The sequence below is a fragment of the Leuciscus leuciscus genome, assembly GCF_965113295.1.
Source record: "Leuciscus leuciscus genome assembly, chromosome: 10".
Lineage (NCBI taxonomy): Eukaryota > Metazoa > Chordata > Actinopteri > Cypriniformes > Leuciscidae > Leuciscus > Leuciscus leuciscus.
The window spans coordinates 41,593,636-41,617,875 of record NC_138734.1 but is presented as its reverse complement, the minus strand read 5'-3'; the positions used below and the strand labels follow the sequence as shown (position 1 = coordinate 41,617,875).

At 39.4% G+C, this 24,240-nt stretch overlaps 2 protein-coding genes across 3 annotated transcripts in view; one reads left to right on the top strand and one right to left on the bottom strand.

The window, feature by feature from the left end:
- c18h3orf33 (c18h3orf33 homolog (H. sapiens)) overlaps nucleotides 1–20,201 on the bottom strand; it is a 466,419-nt gene extending 446,218 nt beyond the window's left edge. The window contains exon 1 of the mRNA XM_082181381.1: nucleotides 19,678–20,201. The gene's annotated coding sequence lies outside the window, so the exon portion shown is untranslated. The remainder of the gene's footprint in view (nucleotides 1–19,677) is intronic.
- The window catches only part of cfap45 (cilia and flagella associated protein 45), a 28,284-nt gene continuing 12,966 nt past the window's right edge, over nucleotides 8,923–24,240 (top strand). Inside the window, exons 1-4 of one of the 2 annotated variants that reach the window (XM_082181358.1) lie at nucleotides 8,923–9,104; nucleotides 16,783–16,902; nucleotides 16,984–17,117; nucleotides 18,507–18,651. In XM_082181358.1, the coding sequence (XP_082037484.1) occupies nucleotides 9,018–9,104; nucleotides 16,783–16,902; nucleotides 16,984–17,117; nucleotides 18,507–18,651 (486 nt within the window). In that variant the 5' untranslated portion in view covers nucleotides 8,923–9,017. Of the gene's footprint in view, nucleotides 9,105–15,140; nucleotides 15,804–16,782; nucleotides 16,903–16,983; nucleotides 17,118–18,506; nucleotides 18,652–24,240 lie in introns of those variants that run through there. The other variant, XM_082181359.1, reaches the window with a different exon arrangement.

Genomic DNA, 24,240 nt, shown 5'->3' with positions numbered 1-24,240 from the left:
TGACCATGTGTCCCATCAGATCTGTGCAACATCTCACAGCAAGAACTGACAAATCTGCTGCAGTCCTTAAAGCAATTGGTGGCCACACAAGATACTGATTGCTACTTTTGATATTGCCCTTCATCCCTCCATCTCTGCCTGGGTCTTCAGTCCACCTTATTCCGTTTCGATCCACCGTTCCCCTTGCTCTGCCCTGGTCCACCCTGGATAGAATGCGCGTTCTGCGCCTGCGTGTAAATGAGACAACTGTCTATTTCTGCAGATATATTTGTCTATATTCGTCATTCAAAAAGGGAAACCGACACTGCCGGCTGCAGATGCACAAACCGTAAACAAAGCAGTGCGTGCTTACCGTTTTCAATATCAATCCTGCTAAACACTTTCTTTATTCCACTCCTCTCGTGTTAATATTGAAATATTCGCCAAGGAACACCCAGGTAAGATGACGTAACATTAGAACATCTGTACCGTTTTGACTTTGCTCGCTATTTTGCTATTATTCTCGTGCACTGACTCGTTCACTAAGCTGAACAGCCAATCAGAGTTCCCTCTTTCACAGACGGCCCGACGCCGATTCAACATGTCGAATTGGCCGAAAAAAAGCCGACGAGGACCAATTTCAGCCGACGGTGCGGAACACACTGAGGAAACTTAGTCGGCCGACGCACAAAAACTGCCCGACGGCCGACCGTCGGCTTGGTGTGTTCCAGGCTTTAGACCAATGATACTGGACTCTAATTCAGCGCATATGTCTGTTCACTTTTCAAAGGGCCGTCAATCATAATAAATTAAACTCCATTCCGAGTTTTAGCTACAGCGTTCATTTCCACCAAACCCTTAGGCCTACTTTTTAGGCTAGACGAGCCAATGCGCATGTGCTGTCTTAAGCGCGAGTCTCAGGTTCCTTTGGGAACCGGTCCGGAGCTTCTAACAGATCGACCAATCAGCGATTGGCTCTTTTTCTTAGAAGGTGGGATAGTTTATTAATGTATATGAATCTTAGTTGATTATATAGGTTATTAGAGCTGGTTTGGTTGCTGAGAGACGGAGACGCGCAGAGACGGCAATTAACACGCTGTTTGATTTGTGATCGTGCTGTGCTTATTCCATTCTTTCGAGTAGCCTATCATATTGTAGGCTACAAGTCTTAAATCATTTAAATATACATACAATATTATACAAAATCATATCGTAGAACATGTACAGTATATGATGTAGTAGCCTATTGTAAGGGTGTCACGATTCTCCAAATCCTCGATTCGATTACATTTTCGATTCTAAAGTCACGGTTCGATTCGATTCTCGATTTAAAATAAATTTTTTTTTGAAAGCACAAGCTATGCCATTTTTAGACTATTATGCAATATAATAAAATCTGACCTTTGTTCGCAATGTACCACACACTACATTGTCAAATTTAAAACGTTTATTAACAACTTAATGTAACAATAACTTATATCTTCAGTCAATTGGAAACTTAAACAATATAACCTATTACCTATCATAGTCCTGGGGCTCCCTGGACTCCTCAGAGCAGTCACAGGCGAATAGCACGGCGTTTTAAATTGGGTTCCCACAGCGTTTGCAACGCAGTACGAGAGAACGTTCTCGTAAGGGAAGGTACTTGGTTACTTGCGTAACCTCGGTTCCCTAAAGGCCAATTTATACTTCTGCGTCGAGTGTACGCCGTAGTGTACGTCGTAGGCTACGCACGTAGGCGACGCCGTCGTGAGCATTTATACTTCTGCGAATGTCTGTGTTGCTCTGCAGTTACACCGCCGAAACGCTAGTTGGCGCGGGTGGGTTTAATGTTCCACTGTGTTTACATTCCTCGCGGCTGTTTTGAGTTTAGGTTTCTACGAGCAATGGCGACTGAAGGAGTCATACAGATGGCTGTATTTCCGCACTTCTTCAAGCAATCTCTCGGTCTCTTGGTCTATTTCCATGGCTCTTCACTGATCTTCGGAATTAAAAAATGGCGGGCGGGCGGTGCAGAGTGCAGAAGATCATTCCGGAAATGCGTAGGTGGAAACGCGATGCTATCCAGCCGACCAATCACAGATCTTGCGGTCCGCGTCGCCGCGACGCGTAGTTACATTTTTGAGGAGGTGCGCGTCAGGGTACGGCGAAGGGTACGACGTATGGTACACGTCAATGCGTATGCTACGCCGTACCTTCTACGCGCACCCGACGCAGAAGTATAAATTGGCCTTTAGAGATAAGGGAACGAGTACTGCGTTGCCTTGCCGTGCTATTTCGCTCATATCAGGTACTTCGCTTCAGTCGATTTAAACCTAAAGTCCTTTGGCGAGTTTTTTCTGAATTTATACACTTCAGCCGCGTCCAAATTGGCGCGCTCGAGGTTGGCAGGGCGCCAAGCGCTCCTACTCGCCATAGGTTCGTGCAGTTGCCGCAGCACAGCCAATCAGCTCGCTCAGACGAGCTATGATGCTCTCGCTGTGCAGCTGCAATGCGTTTTAAAATAAAGGCTTCAATATTCTCGAGAAAAGGAGTTTTACCTATTACAGGCAAGCCGAGCTAACGTGACATATGGGGCGTGGCAGCATCGACGATTCCATTTTTTGATTCGATAATCGAAATCGTGACACCAAGTGACATAAGTGATTTAGTTACTGTTATAACTTGAATAACAGTTGATATTACTCTTGCCAAGCTCTGATTTCAGAGAGATGCACGCATAGACAGATATTTGCGCTCCTTTCATTTTCACTCTCAATCATTCACAACCCACCCAGTTTTTTGTTTTTGCTTCCGACTCCCATGGATGTAAATGTTTCAGAAGCTTGTAAGCATTTAGGGGTTTAATGACGTTAATGGTCTGTTAACTTAACTTTTACCCTCCATTTCAGTTAAAATGACAAATAAATACTCAGGGAGCGCTCCACAAGATATGTATGATTATACCATGGATGCTCATGATTTATCATGTGAAAACACATTTTTCACAGCTTATTATTTAATCGTAGTTCTAAACTGCTGCTGCATTATGCACACACTGAACTTTGTTCTGTGATTTAGCAATAAAATAGCTTAGAAACTGAAAAGTTCTACAATATAATTTCTTAGTAACTAAAACCCACAGCTTCACTATTAGTAGAGAGACGCTGCCAGGTGATATTCATGCGCAATCGCTCTCTCTCACACTAATGCATAATACAAATGTCATCTTTACTGTGCTGCTTTATATCTGATTTAGAATGAGCAGAAAGCTGTGAGAAATATAGGTTCAGGCTTATTTGTTCATCAATGGCGTCATCAGCGACTAGTCGACGCCAAATCGACTTTCATCACATAAATGTCAACTTCAAAAATCTGAAGTGGTTCAACCCCTAGCATACAGACAACATTTATTTCAGGTTATAAAGAGTAAAGGATTCTCTATTAAATTTCTTTTGTGGGGTGAATAAATATGTATATGGATGTTTAGAGTGAATGTTTTTTTTGTTTTTTGTTTTTTCATTTAACCTCAGTAACTCAACTTTATATTCTCAGAACCACTCACTTTCTATTAAGTTTTTTTTATGCCCTAGTTGAAGGGTTCTCATACAGTTTTATTCACAAATCCAGAATGTCTTGCAGGTCACGTTATTCAATAATTCTGTTTTAATTAGTATTTAGTCATTTTATTATGTCTTTGTTTCAATTTGGTAAGTGGTATCATAGTCCTGTAATATAGGGCAAAGGTTCTTCTCAAATTCATTTCTGACTTCAACCCCCATGTTATGCTTGGACCAGTTTTCTTTGCTGCTTTCAGTTCATATTTACCTCTTAGACTGGCCTATTTGTCTATACCTGCATAAGCAAAATATCTGTTTTCCTGTTAATAAAATGTCTGGCTCCATAATCACATCCTCACCACCCAAAACTGTATGACACCGTCTCCTCATGTGTTGAAATGTTAAGTACTTTACATGACTTGTTTGACTTTTGACTGGCCCTGGAACGGGGAAAGTGGACATAGTGACATCCGTCCTTCGGATGAGACGTAAAACCGAGGTCCTGACTCTCTGTGGTCATTAAAAATCCCAGGATGTCTTTCGAAAGAGTAGGGGTTTAACCCCGGCATCCTGGCCAAATTTGCCCAGTGGCCTCTGTCTATCACGGCCTCCTAATCATCCTCATATACTGATTGGCTTCATCACTGTCTCCTCTCCACCAGTAAGCTGGTATGTGGTGGGCGTTCTGGCGCAATATGGCTGCCGTCGCATCATCCAAGTGGATGCTGCACATTGGTGGTGGTTGAGGAGATTCCCCCCTTCTATGTAAAGCGCTTTGAGTGCCGAGAAAAGCGCTATATAAATGTAAAATGTAATGTAATAGAAGTGATGATGTCAAAGTCCTCTTCGACTACCCCCACAGTGGGGGGAACTGACCAGCTACAACATGAAATCTATGTGCTGATGCAGCGAGTAGCTGGATTACCCCATCAGTATAATTTGCAGGAGGTGGTCGTCGAGACCACTCCAGAAACACATCTTCAGTGTGTTCTTGCACCAGAGAACCTGAAGACCCAAGTCCAAAAAATCCTTCACAAAATCTTCCAGAGGACATTCCCCCTGCAGGAAGTCCGTGATCTGAACCTCTGGGTGAAGGTAAATAGCTGCATTTAAATGCATTTCCATACTTCTTGTGGTTTGGTGTTCTGTCATGGCGCAGATGATGATGATGATGATGATGATGATGACGACAAAGGAGGCAAGCAAGAGGAAATATAGATCCAAATGCAGCTTTATCACTTTATTAACAAAAGAAAACAAAGAAGGTAATCCAAACAGTGAGTAAGATCATAATAGCGTACATGTAGGGTAAGAACAATACAAAAAAAAAAGAACAAAAAAAAGGACTGAATCAAAATGAGAGCTACATGTACCCCCGACTGTGGGGGTGGTCGAAGAGGACTGTGTCATACAGTTTTGGGTGGTGTGGGAGTGATTATGGAGCCAGACATTTTATTAACAGGAAAACAGATATAACTAGCCTGGTTAAAACCAGACCATTCTCAGTAGTAACTGAGTTATGGTCTGGCAAAGCTTCATTAATAACTCATTTCCAAAGGGGCGTCACCAACGGACGTCGCTCAAATGCCTCTCGGCGCAATTGGATAGACCTAAAACCAGTCAGAGCGATCGTCATCGTGTAAAGCCATATGCTGCGTCCCAATTCGCCTAAGTTACACTACGCCATAAAAGTATGTACTCTTTTTGTGAAGAAAAGGTATTTACTTTTGAATGTTTAGCCAGAAAGTAGGCATGCTTTGGGACATACTTCTTCGTCATCTTTATCGGACGAATCTGTCGCGTGCGTCCTGTCACGTAAACTGCCCTGTCAATCATCTTGTCACAATTAAAATCCTCTATTAAATCTAATTTAATTTCCTACCGTTTCGGAGAGAAATGTAGTAGCACGTTCATCTGCCAGTGGGTCTTTCATGGAGACTGTCTTCATGTGTTTGCAATTTGAATATAATAATGCATTTAAAAGTTTGTTGGTGCGCTTCACCAACGGAGTGGACGTCGCTCTAATGCCTCTGGGCGCAATTGGATAGACCTAAAACCAATCAGAGCGATCGTCATCGTGTAAAGCCCGCCTCAACGTTTCTGATTGGTGCCGCGATTTCGACGGATTAGAAATGGGCTTGAATGAGCTCTTTGCCAGACTACTTGCAGAGCAAATCTAAATTTGCCGGAAGTTGTCTGGGTTTTCCCAGGCTAAGATATAATTGAAAGCAGCAAAGAAAATGAGGTCCAAGCATAACATCGGGGTTGAAGGCAGAAATGAATTTGAGAAGAACCTTTGCCCTATGTTACAGGACTATGATACCATTTACCAAATTGAAACAAAGACATAATAAATTACTAAATACTAAAATATTAAATATGATAACACATATCAAATTAAGCCGCGTTTCCACCGCAGGAACTTTCCCCAGGAACTAGGAACTTTGGGCTGGTACTCGATGTGTTTACACCGCAGGAACCAGGGTCTAAATGAAGTTCCGGGTAAATATTTCCCCCTCCGATAGTCCCTGCTCATGAGGTAGTACTTTTTCAAAGTTCAGGAACTTTCAGGGGTGGGACTTGTGCGCTGCACAAGCTGATTGGTTGTGTTCACGCCGCATTTTGGTTGGATGATTTGATGCAGCATTTTATTTATTTTTAACCTCCCTTTTAAAAAAATCTATTGCGGTTCGTGTCGTGGCTTCATGCAGTAAGAGTTGTCTGTCTGCAAATATGGAATTTTATAAAAAAAAAAACTGGTGGACTGGCGACGAGTTTCAGGCTTTATTAAGGGTATTTGTGGAAGAGGAAACTTTCTGCGCGTTCGTCCCAGCCATCTCACGGTCAATGTCCGCAAAGCTGATAACGTACACATTTTATATCTAACGTTAGCATTACGAGCTTACTGAACACGCTTTATCAGTGCTCGTCTGTTTTCTGCCACAGCTTTTATTAATAAGTCATTATGTTTACACATTGTCATCTATTGCAAGGTTAGGTTAGTAACAAACAACTATTTACAAGACTGTCACTATTTATGATTGATAGACGGGGTTCAGGCTTTTTTAAGTGTATTTGCGAAAGAGGAATTTTTTTTTCGCGTTCGTCCCAGGCATCTCACAATAACTGATAACATACGTTGTCTAATTTTATACGCATATGAGCTTTCCGAACACGCTTTAGTATCAGTGCTCGTCTATTTTATTTTGTTAATTACCTCGTTAGTAAACTAATACATAACTGCAGCACAGTTTGAATCTCCTCCATACTTATAAATGTGGCGCAACTGATTACTGTCCGTCGCAGACTGGGAGGAGCAGTTGCGCGCAGTTTACCTTCCCGGTACTTTAGACCGCGGTGTAAACGCAGAAAGCAACCAGTCTGGGGCAAAAAAAGTTCCTGGGAAAAAAGTTCCTGGTACAAATTGTTCCGGGTAATTTCGGTGGAAACGCGGCTTTAGGTATACTCTCTGCCTTTTGCAGTTACAATATGTAAATTAGATAAAAACATTTGCTTGGAGACAGGAGGACATCAGTGATACAGTGACACGTGATGCAATTTTTCACTTAAGAGAATAAATTAAATATGTTGTTAGCGGACAAGTTATATTATAGGGTGAAAGTGAATCTCTTGCAATCAGAATTATTGAATAACCTGACCTGCAAGACATTCTGGATTTGTGAATAAAACTGTATGAGAACCCTTCAACTAGGGCATCAAAAAAACTTCATAGAAAGTGAGTGGTTCTGAGAATGTAAAGTTGAGTTACTGAGGTTAAATGAAAAAAACAATTAACAAAAACAAAAAACATTCACTCTAAACATCCATATACATATTTATTCACCCCACAAAAGAAATTTAGAAGAAATAGAGAATCCTTTACTCTTTATAACCTGAAATAAATGTTGTCTGTATGGGGGTTGAACCACTTCAGATTATTGAAGTTGACATTTATGTGATGAAAGTCGAGTTGGCGTCGACTAGTTGGTGATGACGCCATTGATGAACAAATAAGCCTGAACCTATATTTCTCACAGCTTTCTGCTCATTCTAAATCAGATATAAAGCAGCACAGTAAAGATGACATTTGTATTATGCATTAGTGTGAGAGAGAGCGATTGCGCATGAATATCACCTGGCAGCGTCTCTCTACTATTCACGAGTTCACATGTTAATGAAATCTGATGTAATATTATAATGCGTATTTGGCTTGCTGTCCGGGGGGAGGGCTCCGAGCTCGGAATTCGGCCCGACCCCAGAGTACTCCCCCCTATAAATGTATAGATCATAGGTATCTATGAGCAGACCCAGACGAATGTGAGGTGATGGGGTGGTGGCGGGATGCTGAGAAATTAGACATGAGACAGGAGGTAAGGGAAGGCTTTATTTATACTGGCTTCTTCTTGTGCTGATTGGATGATTAGCTGAACATGCTCCTCCCGAACGTTGTTACATAAAACTTTATATTTTGAAGCTGTGGGTTTTAGTTACTAAGAAATGATATGTTAGAACTTTTCAGTTTCTAAGCTATTTTATTGCTAAATCACAGAACAGAGTTCAGTGTGTGCATAATGCAGCAGCAGTTTAGAACTACGATTAACTTACCTGTACAATAAGCTGTGAAAAATGTGTATTCACATGATAAATTTTGAGCATCCATGGTATAATCATACATATCTTGTGGAGCGCTCCCTGAGTATTTATTTGTCATTTTAACTGAAATGGAGCGTAAAAGTTGACGTCAAGCGTCATGTGTCATGACAGACCATTAGCTTCTGAAACATTTACATCCATGGGCGTCGGAAGCAAAAAAATAAATAAATGTGGGTGGGTTCTCATACAGTTTTATTCACAAATTCAGAATGTCTTGCAGGTCAGGTTATTCAATAATTCTGATTGCAAGAGATTCACTTTCACCCTATAATATAACTTGTCCGCTAACAACATATTTAATTTATTCTCTTAAGTGAAAAATTGCATCACGTGTCACTGTATCACTGATGTCCTCCTGTCTCCAAGAAAATGTTTGTATCTAATTTACATATTGTAACTGCAAAAGGCAGAGAGTATACCTAATTTTATATGTGTTATCATATTTAATATTTAAGTATTTAGTAATTTATTATGTCTTTATTTCAATTTGGTAAATGGTATCATAGTCCTGTAATATAGGGCAAAGGTTCTTCTCAAATTCATTTCTGCCTTCAACCCCGATGTTATGCTTGGACCTCATTTTCTTTGCTGCTGTCAGTTATATCTGTTTTCCTGTTAATAAAATGTCTGGCTCCATAATCATTCCCACACCACCCAAAACTGTATGACACAGTCCTCTTCGACCACCCCCACAGTGGGGGGGAACTGACCAGCTACAACATGAAATCTATGTGCTGATGCAGCGAGTAGCTGGATTCCCCCATCAGTATAATTTGCAGGAGGTGGTCGTCGAGACCACTCCAGAAACACATCTTCAGTGTGTTCTTGCACCAGAGAACCTGTCTGATGACCCAAGTCCAAAAATTCCTCCACAAAGTCTTCCAGAGGACATTCCCCCTGCAGGAAGTCCGTGATCTGAACCTCTGGGTGAAGGTAAATAGCTGCATTTTAAATGCTTTTCCATACTTCTTGTGGTTTGGTGTTCTGTCATGGCGCAGGCGATGATGATGATGATGATGATGATGATGATGACAAAGGAGGCAAGCAAGAGGAAATATAGATCCAAATGCAGCTTTATCACTTTATTAACAAAAGAAAACAAAGAAGGTAATCCAAACAGTGAGTAAGATCATAATAGTGTACATATAGTGTAAGAACAATAAAAAAAAGAAAGAAAATAGGACTGAATCAAAATGAGAGCTACATGTACGCTATTATGATCTTACTCACTGTTTGGATTACCTTCTTTGTTTTCTTTTGATATATATATGTATGTTTAATATTTTAATTAGTATTTAGTAATTTATTATGTCTTTGTTTCAATTTGGTAAATGGTATCATAGACCTGTAATATAGGGCAAAGGTTCTTCTCAAATTAATTTCTGCCTTCAACCCCGATGTTATGCTTGGACCTCATTTTCTTTGCTGCTTTCAGTTCATATTTACCTCTTAGACCGGCCTATTTGTCTATACCTGCATAAGCAAAATATCTGTTTTGGCTCCATAATCACTCCCTCAGCACCCAAAACTGTATGACACCGTCTCCTCATGTGTTGAAATGTTAAGTACTTTACATGACTTGTTTGCCATGCCTCAAGAGAGTCAGCATGGTTCCAGCCAGTCTGTCTGCTTCCAGACTTCCAGGTTCCTGTAAGTAGAACACTACAACAATGGCAAATAGGAGAATGGCACCTTGCCACGAGAGCTGGCGACAATTACCACTATTCACATGTTTTGCTCTAGACACCACAAAGTCGTAATTTATCTTCACATTCATCAAAGACCCAATTTAATTCCCATACTTGGAATTTATCTCACCCATTTATTTCACCCACGGTTGTTCACACACCATGAACTACACACCCAAAGCAGTGGACAGACATTTTTTAAGTGCACCTCAGTTATGGGTAATGAGAGTGGAAGAGAGCACTGTTCATTCACTCCTACCCCTACATTTCTTGTCGGTACCGAGACTCAAACCTGCAACCTTTACAAGTTACAACTCTCTAACCATTAGGCCACAACTGCCTTCTCACACTTTAATACAGTGATTCCCAAACTTTTTCTGCCAGGCCCCTCTTATGTAGAGAAAAATATTTTCAAGCCCCCCCACCTACTGTACATGCACTCATATAAATATAGGCCTAGCCTACTCTCCGACATGACCTTACTTGCCTATAGGATTTATTTACAAACAAGTGACAGGGTTTTGACAGGTTTTTGATGATACTTGTAAGCCTTCACCTTCACTAATTTCCTGGTTGTGTTTAAGCACTGGTCTATGGTAACCAATGCACTTGGGATCAAATATAATCTCCACAGTATCCTTTATATTTAAGTTTAAAGGTGCATTAAGCAACTTTTTCATGTTAAAAATACCCGTTTTCTAACCCATACATGCTTAAACAATTGCCTGATGAGCTGAATGAGCCCTTCTCTGATCACTGAGATTGTCTCTATAATCCTGTAAAGTAAAATAAATAAGAGGGATTCGGGCCGGAATTTTAGACTGGGCGTGACGTCATGCGCGTTCACGGCACGCTCACATCTATGTCTGGCAGGTTTGTGTATTCGCCGCCATTCTCCGTAGAAGATGGATTCTAAGAGACCGGCTTGTAGTTCATTTCAAACACCAACGCAAACTCCACGTAAGATAAAAAAAAAGAAAACTTTTGTCCGTGAGCGTGCACACTTCTGGCTGCAGTTTCGCTTGCCGCCAGAGGGGGCATAGTTCTGCAAAAACTCAGAGACTTGCGCAATGCACCTTTAAATAATTGACATCATACCAGTCAACAAACGATTTGATCTCAGAATGATAGATAGAATAACTGAAATAATTTTACAATAAATTGCAGTGTCATCATATTTTAGGATGTAATTCTGTGAGTGACTGCTTGAGCACTCATTTGTATAGAGCGTAAAAAGGACTGGTGAGCTAGCACAGCCTTGTAGAACATTGCAGGATTTTAATTTTAATTTTAATTGTAAACTGTTGATTTAAAAAACTGAGTTCTGTTTGTTTAATAGGAGTGATACAAATGTGCAATTGAAGGAGTTAAACCTGTCTGAATAGTATTAAAAGCAAAACTGAAATTACAAAAAAAAAGCAGCCAATCATTTACTTAAGGGACCTAAAAATGTTTTAAAATCAAATGCAAAATGGAAATGCCAGGATCCTGAACCAGGTCTCTGTAAAATCCAAAAGGCCTGATTCTCTGTATTCAGAACAGACCTGTGCTTTAATGCAAAATGTATTGAAAATAAATAAATAAAAATTAAGCAAATTATTATTGCTGGCAAAGGAGGTCTGTTACCTCTGTGTCCTCTCCTTCTCAAGCATATTTTATCTGGCTGTGCTCTCTTGGCCCTCAGAAAATCCACAGGTATGGTGGGTCCAGCAAACTAGACTTTTCAAAGGGCATCTCTTGCACATTAACAGTGGGCCACTATTCACTGCCGCTTGAGATCACAAACACGGGGACCAATATTCAAAGAAGTATCGGTTTTTATGCCACTATTTGTGTAGACGAGCATGTCACAATATTCCTTATTTAAATGAATCCCACACAAGGCACATGCAACCCCTCCAGTCCTACTCGCCCCTGCTCTGAGCGGGACTCGAACTGGCGTTTTCGGCATGGGAGGCAGGCATGCTGATAAGTACCCTACAGACCACAGTCTCTAGTTTCAGTCACAGGGGAGTGAGGTTTACCTGCATTATCGGCCTCCGTAACACATACTCACACAAAAAAGGGGACAATGCCTGGGTGAGTTGCGTTAGTAGTATGTTGAAACTTGGAGTTCTGATGAGGGCTGTGACATTTCCGAAACACACTCAAGTGGTTGACGATTGGGGGTTGAATGGGGGGGTTGTCCCCCTAAGTTGAAATGTATTTTTTTGTTTTTTGAGATGGAGATTGAGATTCCTTTATTTGTCATTTTCATGGTGTACATCCCACACAATGAAAGTAAGTTATTATTGCTGGCAAAGGAGGTCTGTTACCTCTGTGTCCACTCCTTCTCAACCATATTTTATCTGGCTGTGCTCTCTTGGCCCTCAGAAAATCCACAGGTATGGTGGGTCCAGCAAACTAGACTTTTTATCTCTTGCACATTAACAGTGGGCCACTATTCACTGCCGTTTGAGATCACAAACACGGGGACCAATGTTTAAAGAAGTATCTGTTTGTTTGCAACTATTTGTGTAGACGAGCATGTCACAATATTCCTTATTTAAATGAATCCCACACAGCAAATAGCTTAGCCCTCAGCAAATCCACAGGTATGGTGGGTCCAGCAAAATAGACTTTTCAAAGGGCATCTCTTACACATTAACAGTGGGCCATTATTAATTTTCGTTTGAGATCACAAACACAGGGACCAATGTTCAAAGAAGTATCTATTTGTATGCCACTATTTGTGTAGACGAGCATGTCAAAATATTCCTTATTTAAATGAATCCCACACAAGGCATATGCAACCCCTTCGGTCCTACTCGCCCCCTATGGTTGAGAAGGAGTGGACACAGAGGTAACAGTGCCTCTTGAGATGAGGGGAGTGAGGTTTACCTGCATTATCGGCCTCTGGAACACATACTCACACAAAAATGGGGACAATGCCTGGGTGAGTTGCGTTAGTAGTATGTTGAAACTTGGAGTTCTGATGAGGGCCTTGACATTTCCGCAACACACTCAAGTGGTTGACGATTGGGGGTTGAATGGGGGGTTGCCCCCCTTAAGTTGAAATTTAATTTTTTGTTTTTTGCAAGTAAGTTATTATTGCTGGCAAAGGAGGTCTGTTACCTCTGTGTCCTCTCCTTCTCAAGCATATTTTATCTGGCTGTGCTCTCTTGGCCCTCAAAAAATCCACAGGTATGGTGGGTCCAGCAAACTAGACTTTTCAAAGGGCATCTCTTACAAATTAACTGTGGGCCACTATTCACTGCCGTTTGAGATCACAAACACGGGGACCAATGTTCAAAGAAGTATCTGTTTGTTTGCCACTATTTGTGGAGACGAGCATTTCACAATATTCCTTACTTAAATGAATCCCACACAGCAAATAGCTTAGCCCTCAGCAAATCCACAGGTATGGTGGGTCCAGCCAAATAGACTTTTCAAAGGGCATCTCTTACACATTAACAGTGGGCCATTATTCATTGTCGTTTGAGATCACAAACACAGGGACCAATATTCAAAGAAGTATCTGTTTGTATGCCACTATTTGTGTAGACGAGCATGTCACAATATTCCTTATTTAAATGAACCCCACACAAGGAATATGCAACCCCTCCGGTCCTACTCGCCCCTGCTCTGAGCGGGACTCAAACTGGCGTTTTCGGCATGGGAGGCAGGCATTCTGATAAGTACCCTAAAGACCGCAGTCTCTAGAGTCAGCCACTAGTGCGCCTCTTGAGATCAGGGGAGTGAGGTTTACCTGCATTATCGGCTTCCGTAACACATACTCACACAAAAAAGGGGACAATGCCTGGGTGAGTTGCATTAGTAGTATGTTGAAACTTGGAGTTCTGATGAGGGCCGTGACATTTCCGAAACACACTCAAGTGGTTGACGATTTGGGGTTGAATGGGGGTTGTCCCCCTAAGTTGAAATTGTGGGGGCCGTGAGAATTGTCACCATCTTTCTCCCTTCTAGCGACATCCCTGCATATGGGGCTGTATAGGTGCAGACCAGCCAGAGTGCCCATGATGACCCCTGTCTAGAGACAAGAATAGGCAAACAAGCATCAAACCTGACCTTGGAGCAGTGGAAGAAGGTTGCCTGGTCTAATAAGTCCTGTTTTCTTGTACATCACATGAACAGCAGTGAGCATGTACACCATTTACTTGGAGAAGTGTTGACATCATGATACACTGTTGGAAGATGACAAGTCAGTTGAGGGACTGTGGTGCTCTGGGCCATTCATGTGAATGTCAATTTTACACATACAGTAATAATAATAATAATAATTCATTACATTTATAGAGCGCTTTTCTTGGCACTCAAAGCACTTTACATAGAGGGGAGAATTGCCTCAACCACCACCAATGTGCAGCATCCACTTGGATGATGCGACGGCAGCCATATTGTTCCAGAACGCCCACCACACACCAGTTTACTGGTGGAGAGGAGACAGAGTGATGAAGCCAAACATATATGGGGATGATTAGGAGGCCATGATGGACGTTTGATCTTCCACAAGAACCAATGAGGTTCATTCTCGTGTTACACAATACGTTTGATCTTACGCATGAACCAATGAGGTTAATTCTCGTGTTACACAATAAGTTTTATCTTACGCAAGAACCAATAAGGTTAATTCTCGTGTTACACAATACGTTTGATCTTACGCAAGAACCAATGAGGTTCATTCTCGTGTTACACAATACGTTTGATCTTCCACAAGAACCAATGAGGTTCATTCTCGTGTTACACAACACGTTTGAGCTTCCGCAAGAACAAACGAAGTTCATTCTCGTGTTACGCATCGCGTTTGAGCTTCCGCAAGAACCAATAAGCGTGTCAAGCAGGTTCAGGTGAGCTTCTGCTTACAGTATGTGTTTCTGATCAATGTTTAAATGTGAATAAAAGCCTAAATCTAATCTTCATCATATAAAGCGATAGAGTCTCTTCAGAAAATTTGGACTAACGTTAAACCACTAAACCACATTTGAATAAGAAACAATATCCAGTCGATAAAATGCATCAAACCTCCACGAAGTACAACAAGCATATTGGTGAGAACACACATTTAAACAGCATGATATTAACTGGGAGGGATCAGACTTCATCATTTTTTTTTACCATTGTAAGGCTTACGATCAAAATGCAACGGACCGGGTCTATGGGACAAAGTCTTTGAATAAAAGGGTTATTGAGCTGTTTACACTATACAATAAAAGAGCCTGCACAGCGTCAGGAAATAAAAATATGCACAAAAAAACTCCATACTTCACACCACACCGAAGGTGCACTTGCGGTCACAAGATTACGTCACACTCTGCAAGTATGTTTTAAAAACTGTGCAGCACCCCTACTTCCCGTGCCCACATATAGAGCCTCATATATGTAAACAAACTGGGATAAATATTTCAAGAGGGTTTCCAACGGATGTGTTTGTGGTTAGGGGTTGCTTATTATTAGCCTACAGTAGGCCTATAAATGTAAATAATTAAACAAATAAATAATTCATGAAAATTAGTAACACAAATACAGAATCGAATAGTAAGTGGTCTAAAATCCTACAAACTGCTAGTACATAAAATAAAATAAAAATTATATTTTTTTTAAACCGAGGGTCCTAGAAATGCGGTCCTGAAACGGCAGCCTCCTTCCTGTCTTGCAGGAACTCTTCTATTCACTGTCCGTAACCGCAGGAACCACGTCTCCATGGAAAGACAATAACAAACTACCACTGCACTGTGCAGTCGGTTTTATTGCTAGTAGGCTAGCTGTGCTCAAGACATGTATTATTCTCTATTTCTTTCATTTTAGCGGCATTTTTAAACACATAAATTAGAAGTACTTGTGTGGCATCCCTTTTCACTTTGTCGTGACACTTTGTGTTGTTTGTATCTGTGTCATAACGTCTAACTTATCCTATGAGCTTTTTCACGTCAGCTCGATAGAAATGGTAAGTAACGTTACTTTTACACACCATATACACTATATTATGGGCATTAAAATGATAAAATGTTCTGTTTTCTGGCTGTCAAAAGTTTGGAATGAGTAAGATTTTTAAATGTTTAACGTTAAGTGTCTTATGCTCACCAAGGATGCATTTATTTGATGAAAAATACAATACATCCTCCAGAAATCATTCTAATATGATGATTTGCTGATCAAGAAACATTTTTTATTATCAACGTTGAAAACTGTTTTGCTGCTTAACCTTTATTTATTAATTTTTTTGGAAACGAGAAAGAAAATAGAAATAATAATTTAATTATGTATTATTAAAAATAATAACCAGTTTAAATTGATTCAATATTTATATTTAAAATAAATGCTGTTCTTTTAAACTTGATACTTTATAATAAAGAACCCTGAAAAAAAGTATCACATTTTCCACAAAAATAGCAGTTTTTTAAATAAAAAAAAAAAAAATTATTGACAGCAATAAAAACCATTATTAACAAATGAGCACCAATTATAACTGATAAATTGAGCACTAAATCAGCATATTAGAATGATTTCTGAGGGACCATGTGACACTGAAGACTGGAGTAATGATGCTGAAAATTCAGCTTTGATCACAGGAATAAATTACATTTTAAAATATATTCACATTGGAAACACTTGTATTACATTTTAATAATATTTTAAAATTTTTACTGTATATTTGTTAAAATAAATGCAGCCTTGGTGAGCAGAAGATACTTTCAAAAACATGAAAATGAATAAATAAATACAATTATTCCAAACTTTTAACCACCCGTGTATATTCAGCAGGAAGTGTAGTCCAATTCCAGAACGAATGAATGTTATGAGTCGGTTCTTTTATAATGAATAAAAAAAGAACCAGAAACTAACTGTTTTGTTGTTGTATTAAAGACTCCTGAGACTTAAATCACATAGCGACTCACTAGTTGGTAATTTGACATGCTTTTCAGCCTCAAAGCGCTGGGTCATCATCTGGGAAACTGTCGGGCAGCAGCGGTTTGACTCGCCGCTATCGCACACGGGCCCTCACCTCTCATGTGGACGAGACCCTTTTTGGGACCCCCAAACAGGTAGAAAAAAGCTTACTTTATGGTCTTAGACATTAAATGAAAAGTAAAGGAAGATCCAACAGTCTATTGAATCTTTCTCAGCATTCTGCTGCTGATATAAAAGATGATGCTGAAGGCAGAAGCGTGAGGTCAAGGTCACTGTCACGCTCTGCTCCTGCAACCAAAGAGCCAGAGACAGTCCGCATCATCACTAAAGACCTCATCAGAGACCTCAGGCAAGTAGAAGCAAAAGGTTTTTACACTGTGGAGACATGTAGTTATCCTTATTGAGATATTTACATTACTTGTTAGAAATGTTGACTTGAATAAAACCAGTAAATCTGTGTACCCTGAACTGCATATATTGGCCATTTGTGTTTTCCCTATTTTTAAAGGGGTCATGAATTGAGAAATTAAATTATCCTTAATCTATTGACTTATACGAGGTCATTGCACTATTAAAACATCTCGTAAGTTTCAGAACTCAAAACGTCCTTGTTAGTCCAAAAACAGCTTTTATTGTTTTGGATTTTGTCATATTATATTATGACGCAATAGTGCGACGAAAGACCGTCTTCTACATCATTGCATCTTTGGCCCCGCCCACTGGCATGTTAGTGAGATTAGAAGAAAAGAGAGATACAGAATCACTGGACTAAAAGTAACATTACCTTCCATGCTAGGAATGTGCATTATTTGTTTGTTCGGAAAATTTCACTGTGAATTCTTTGGTAAATCAGTCGCAATTTCGGCGCAGGCTTTTTGCGAACAGACTTTTACTGCAAGATATGAACCCGACAGTAATGCAAAAACATGCAAGTAACCGTGTTCATTCTAATGCTTAATCTGTGATCAGTGATTTCTGATATGTAATGATTCATGTACAGTCAGACGTTCATTGTTTATTGCCGTTTATGCATCAGTAAATCAATCCAGTGACTAAACAGTCAACTTCACATCGTTTCTCTTAGTAGCAATCTGTTATTTAAACTGTGATTAAATTATATACTGACAGCGATCAAAGAACGCTGCCTTTATAATCGCTGGAGCTGCCAATCAAAGAGCGCAAGTTTATCAGTGACTTAGTCCATCATAATCAATGACGCTGTCTTCACTGAACAATGAATCTCTTATTCACATTGTGTTTGCACTGTTAGTTATGATGAAAGCATTCGTGAGAGTACAGAAATTGAGTTGCATTGATAAGATCACTGCATTCATGTGTGTCATCGGCTACATGCTCATCGCTGCAACCTTTCATGTGACGGCAGTAGATCTAAATATAATGCTATAATCAACACTTTTCACAATTAGTTTATCTCGACAGCTGTAATAGTAAAAACGTAGTGAAAGTTTTCGAGAGAGTTCCACGCATAATACTTATTTAATATGCAAGCCAATCACAGCAGTCGGCGTTTACACTGAAGTCTCACAGTAGACACGCCCCCTCAAACAGAGCGCTAAAATCAACAGCCTTTTATTTCTAGATTATGACCATTTTTGAGGTAAAAATCCTACTAACATTATAAGTGCTCCTCAGGTAACATACAAAATTAATAATAATAAAACAATGCAGTTCATAACCCCTTTAAACCTGCTCTTTGCTCTTGTTTTTTTTGGACCAGAATCCCAAGTGAGGACCCATCTGGACAGTCTGTCATCCTGTCCTCGGCTCAGTTCAGGCGGATCATGGCTGAGTCTCAAATTCCTAGTGAAGAGGAGAAGGCAGCTGTGCTGGAGGCCCAACGCCAAGCCCGCGAGGAAGCCCTGGTGAGTCAACCATATCAAACTCAATCTGCAATTTGTCTTACATTTTTTCTTATTTCACACACATGCAGGAGCGGATCTACCGGGGTTGCATGGGGTGGGCCACCCTAAGAAAAAGCATAAGCCACCCAGAATTTTTATTGTTTTATTGTTATGTTTATTCTTTGTTCATGTATGCACATTTTTACAAGAATGAATTAAACAAACAATTCTGTATGAATGGAATTTAAGAATGTATTAAACTCATAAACGATAAACTAATATCGATAGAATAAAATAATGAAACCACATCATCTCTGTTTTATTTCCCAGGTCACATTATATTTACGCCATCACATTAATAGTGAAAATTAGAAAATGCAACATTACTTTAATAATAATAATAATGTGTATGATGTGCCCTAAGTACAACATCAGTATTACTGTAACGTGCTGGAGAAAGCAGGCGAAGGCGAGGATCTATCTGCAGGGTTTTAATGAAATAACACATAGAACAAATAATAAAGAACTCCAGGGATAAAGAAACAAAACCACGAGAATGACTGAACTAGAAGCAACCATACATGTACAACAACTGACAAAGTAACAAGTGAAACACAAGGGATATAAATACACAGGGGCAAACGAGCTTAAAGGAACCGTATGTAAAATTGTGGCCAAAACTGGTACTGCAATCACTTTCAAATTACTGTAGAGCGGTGTATCCCCTCCCCCCTGACTCGAGGTTGCCAGATAGGCTGGCATTTTTTATCCGACACGTTTGTAGCTGCAGCTGTGGTAACTAGAGCAGAGCTGGCAACCCGGATGCCGAAACACTACTGACTTTGTGATTGGTAGATAGGTGGAGGGTGGAGCATCAGGCCAAAACACAACATGACAACATCAACATCAGTTGAGGGCTGCAACTTCACTTTTAAATGACAATATCCTGGCCGGACTACTGTTGTCAGTGATACAAGTATTTGAAATGAACATGATTTCTAAATGTCTAGTGATATATCAGGGCCATTTTATGATTAATTGAAATACATATTTCTTACATACGGTTCCTTTAACTAGGAAATGAGGAAACAAGATACACCTGGCGAGACTAATCAACATGAAAAACTACATAGGACTACAAGACTTAGCACAAGACAGGAAATGACAAAAGTACACACAAAACAAATGGAACACAAGACCGGAATCATAACAATTACAGTGCATATTTACAAAAATGTATTACATGGCTTGGTTGAATTCTAATGTTGAATGCGGTCTGTTATTTCTTGATAACAGACCGCTGCTAAGTATAACACACCGTTGCCATGCAAAACACAGCGTTGCTATGGACACAGGATTCTAACCGTAGAGACGGAACGGACTATTTTCTTTAGCGGAAGCAATACAATCGTTTTTAAATCAATAAACTCCTTTTTAAATCAATATTTTGTGTCAAATTATTGATTTATTTGGTAGGTACCCATGTAATAAGCGGGATAATGTAGAGCGAGGCGGTTGTTTTAGCGAATACAACCCCTTCAGGCTGATTCAAGTCCTGATCAGCCTGTCGGTGTTGTATTCTCTATAACAACCACCTCACTCTACATTATCCCTTACATAAGCGTCCAGGGTGCGAACGTTCCTGCTTCTCAGTGAAGCAGCAGAGCAGGTCTGAGACGGGAGCTGACAGTCAGCTTATGATTTCCCCAGCACATCACGAAATGCACTTCATTTTTCACATGGAGTGTGAAATGCACAGCTTAATTAATTAATGCACAACTTAATTATATGTGCCATCATTTAGAAATAAAAGAACTAGCATTTGTTACAGCCAGAAGCTGACTCAAAATATGTTGCTGGGTCTTCATGAAATGTTCGTGCTTTATAGAGTAAGCATCGGCAGCTCAATCATTTTCATAATATTTAATTTGTGTAAAGACTTTGATTCCTGAACTTGTTTGGCACTGCCATTGTTGTCACTGTGTGTGTGTGTGTGTGTGTGTGTGTGTGTGTGTGTGTGTGTGTGTGTGTGTGTGTGTGTGTGTGTGTGTGTGTGTGTGTGTGTGTGTGAGAATAAGCGAGTAAGCATTTCACAGGGTGATTAGTTGATTTGTGTGTGCAGCTGAAAAAACAAACGTATCACAGACATCCCAAGTCTCCTGGAAGTTCTGGGAGTCTCCCGCATATTGATATGATAACATCAAAGGCTCTGCTGCATCTTTTAATCTAAACGAAATGAAGCTCACCATGTACACTTTAGCGGGCCGTTCAAACTGAACTCGTTGTATTCCACATTGTTTTTCTAGGTCAAGTCAAGTTTATTTGTATAGCGCTTTTCACAATACAGATTGTATCAAAGCAGCTTCACAGTATTAAATTAAAATAATACAACAAAGTTTGTTTCAAGAGGAATTTATTGACATGGGCTAGACAGATGTCTCTGACCATTCCCCCTGTTCCCATGCCTACATCTCGCATTTTTCAGTGCAAAAATGTGTTTTGTATGAATGGCCTCCACAATATTCTTTGGTTGTCTTCCAAGCACTGCTATATGCTTCAGGAATTGTAAATCTAGTTCAATGCTCTGAAACGAGGATACGCAGTAGTGCTCTGAAATAAGGAGGCAAAGTCCTTACAGTGTATTTTTATTTTTTATAAATCAATTGTAAATTCATGTCCCAGTTACACTTAATGTTGTCACATTACTCTACATTACATCAAAAAAGAAACCAAATACAAATCCATTTTGTATTTTAGCAATGTAATTGTTGTTCTATTTATTAAAACCAAATATAAATCTCATTAGAATAAGAATTTTTACACTTATTTCAAAATAATAACTAAAGGCAGTAAACTATTTAAACAATATATTTTATTTGTGACCTGATGTTCATATGGAAGTAGAATAATGTCAAATGTTTTTGAAATAAAAACCCTGTTGAATTGCACTACTTGAAAAAAAATAGGCATTGCATTAACCATGCTTGCATTTTAATGCATAGTATTTTTAGTGCTTACATTTTTATGGGCTGAAATTCAACATGGTTGAATATTTAAGCTGTGAATATTTCAATTAAAAACATTTCAAACACCTTTTCATTATTAAAAATTCAATAATACATATTCACCTTTCATATTTCACTTCCAAAATATTCAAACTGTTTAAAAATACAACCAATAATTTTCAACAGGCAATTTTCGGTCCATTTTATTTTGCTTTGCAAATTCGCTTCCACAAATTCAGTGGTTCAAATTCGATAGTAAATTCAACATTGACGTCCAGGAACTGCAGGAAAAGCAGTAGATTGCCGAGCATACTCTCCATCTGCTGTTAGTCTACCTAACCAGCAGATGGTGCAAAAGCGCGTGTTGAAGACCAGCAACAGTTAGAACAAGTCATTCATTCATAAAACTCATTTACAGCAATGTAAGTGTATTTGTGATTATTATGACGGCTGTTTTATGTTAAATTCAGTGTCTTCACGGTTACTTTTCCTGTGTAGCCTACATGCATCTTTCTCTACCGTGAACGAGATTATAATGTTATTCCCCGATGCGGATATACAGATCCAATGTTAAAATTTTGAGGTTGACATATATTTCTCTTGGTTGTTTAGTTGCCTTAACTTTATATTGTGGATGTGCTGCATGCAGGCTATTAGGGTTTCCCTCAATACTTAGGATTCCCCTGCTGGACATATACAACGCAACGTAGCTTAATGGACTACAGTGATGTAAAAGACCAAACTCGCAGGCAAGCAGATGGACTCAGAATAACGCGCAAAGCTTAATGCTGAGCGTTTCCCAGTGATAGACTGGCATACAGATGGCTTGATGTTGGACATTCGCACATTTAGGGACCGTCTCTAAAGTGTATACGACTTTGGTATACACGTTTCTAACTCCGATAGCATTTGAATAGAACGACTTACAGTCATAAAACCAACTGTAAAGTGTTTATTTAGTGTCAGGCATAATGCGCACCCTTTGGATTTTTGATATTTATTCAATACATTTAAGTTTGCTATTGAAGTTAGAAACGTACATGCCAATGTTGTATGCAACTTTAGAGACGGTCCCTAAATGTGCGAATGTCCAATGTCAAGCCAATTTTTACATTTAGTCATTTAGCAGAAGCTTTTATCCTAAGCGATTTACAGTTAAACTAACAATAGGAGGACAATATGCAAGTGCTGTGACAGTTTAAGCTAATGCAATACACGTATGCATACTATATGTATGTGTTGATTTTATGCCAGTATATCACGAAACGCTCAGCATGAAACTTTGCGCGTTAAGTTCATATTCTGAGTCCATCTTCTTGCCTGTAGCCTATATAATAGCCTACAGCCTACTTCCCTAATAAGGTGCAAGATTGGTCTTTCATATCACTGTATCAACGGAAGGGAAATCCTTGAGTATGAGGTATTGAGGGAAACCGATTAGAATCCTGTTCATGGTAGAGAAAGCTGATGACATGTAGAATACACAGGGAAAGTAACAATGAAGTTATTGAATGAAACATAAACACAGCTTTTGTGTGTTTATCATCTTTTCCGCATATACTGACACAGATAATCATTTTCATTTTATGAATGAATGTCTTCGTCAACAACAAGCGCTTTTGCACCATCTGATGGTGAGGTCGACTAACAGCAGATGGAGAGTATGCTCGGCAATCTACTGCTTTTCCTGCAGTTCCTGGACGTCAATGTTGAATTTACTGTCGAATTTGAACCACTGAATTTGTGGAAGCGAATTTGCAAAGCGAAATAAAATGGACCGAAAATTGCCTGTTGAATATTATTGGTTGTATTTTTAAACAGTTTGAATATTTTGGAAGTGAAATATGAAAGGTGAATATGGATTATTGAATTTTTAATAATGAAAAGGTGTTTGAAATGTTTTTAATTGAAATATTCACAGCTTAAATATTCAACCATGTTGAATTTCAGCCCATAAAAATGTAAGCACTAAAAATACAATGAATTAAAATGCAAGCATGGTTAATGCAATGCCTATTTTTTTCAAGTAGTGCAATTCAACAGGGTTTTTATTTCAAAAACATTTGACATTATTCTACTTCCATATGTTCAGCTGTTCTTTTTAATAGTCGACTTATTTTCGGGTCATCAGTCATCAAGCTCGGTAAACACTGGTCACAGACATGAAGATGTACCTTTAATTTCACTGAGCAGATTGCTATTTAAACCAGTGTCATCATGTTTTCAGGCCATTTCAAGTTTGAATTTTGAAGTGACATAAAGCGGTGTTATCTAAGTGGCAGAGCTGTTTAATGACTTTTTAATTAGTCTTCCCATTAACGCATTCATTTTGTTCATTCAGACTGATTAGCGAACGTGGAATACGCATGTAAACAGGAGGCGGGATTTATCACACGTCACGAACCAATCATAGTGCGATAGAAGGAGGCAGTACCTCCTCTCACATGACTTTCCCCCATTCATTCTTAATTACCCCCACTAAACCCACCGCACACTTTAGGGGGTCTGTTAACATTTTGAAATATTTGTGTTGTTTTTGTTGTTTTATTTTTCTCATCCTATTTTTTGAGGAGGCACTGCCTCTCTTGCCTCCTATGAGGAAACG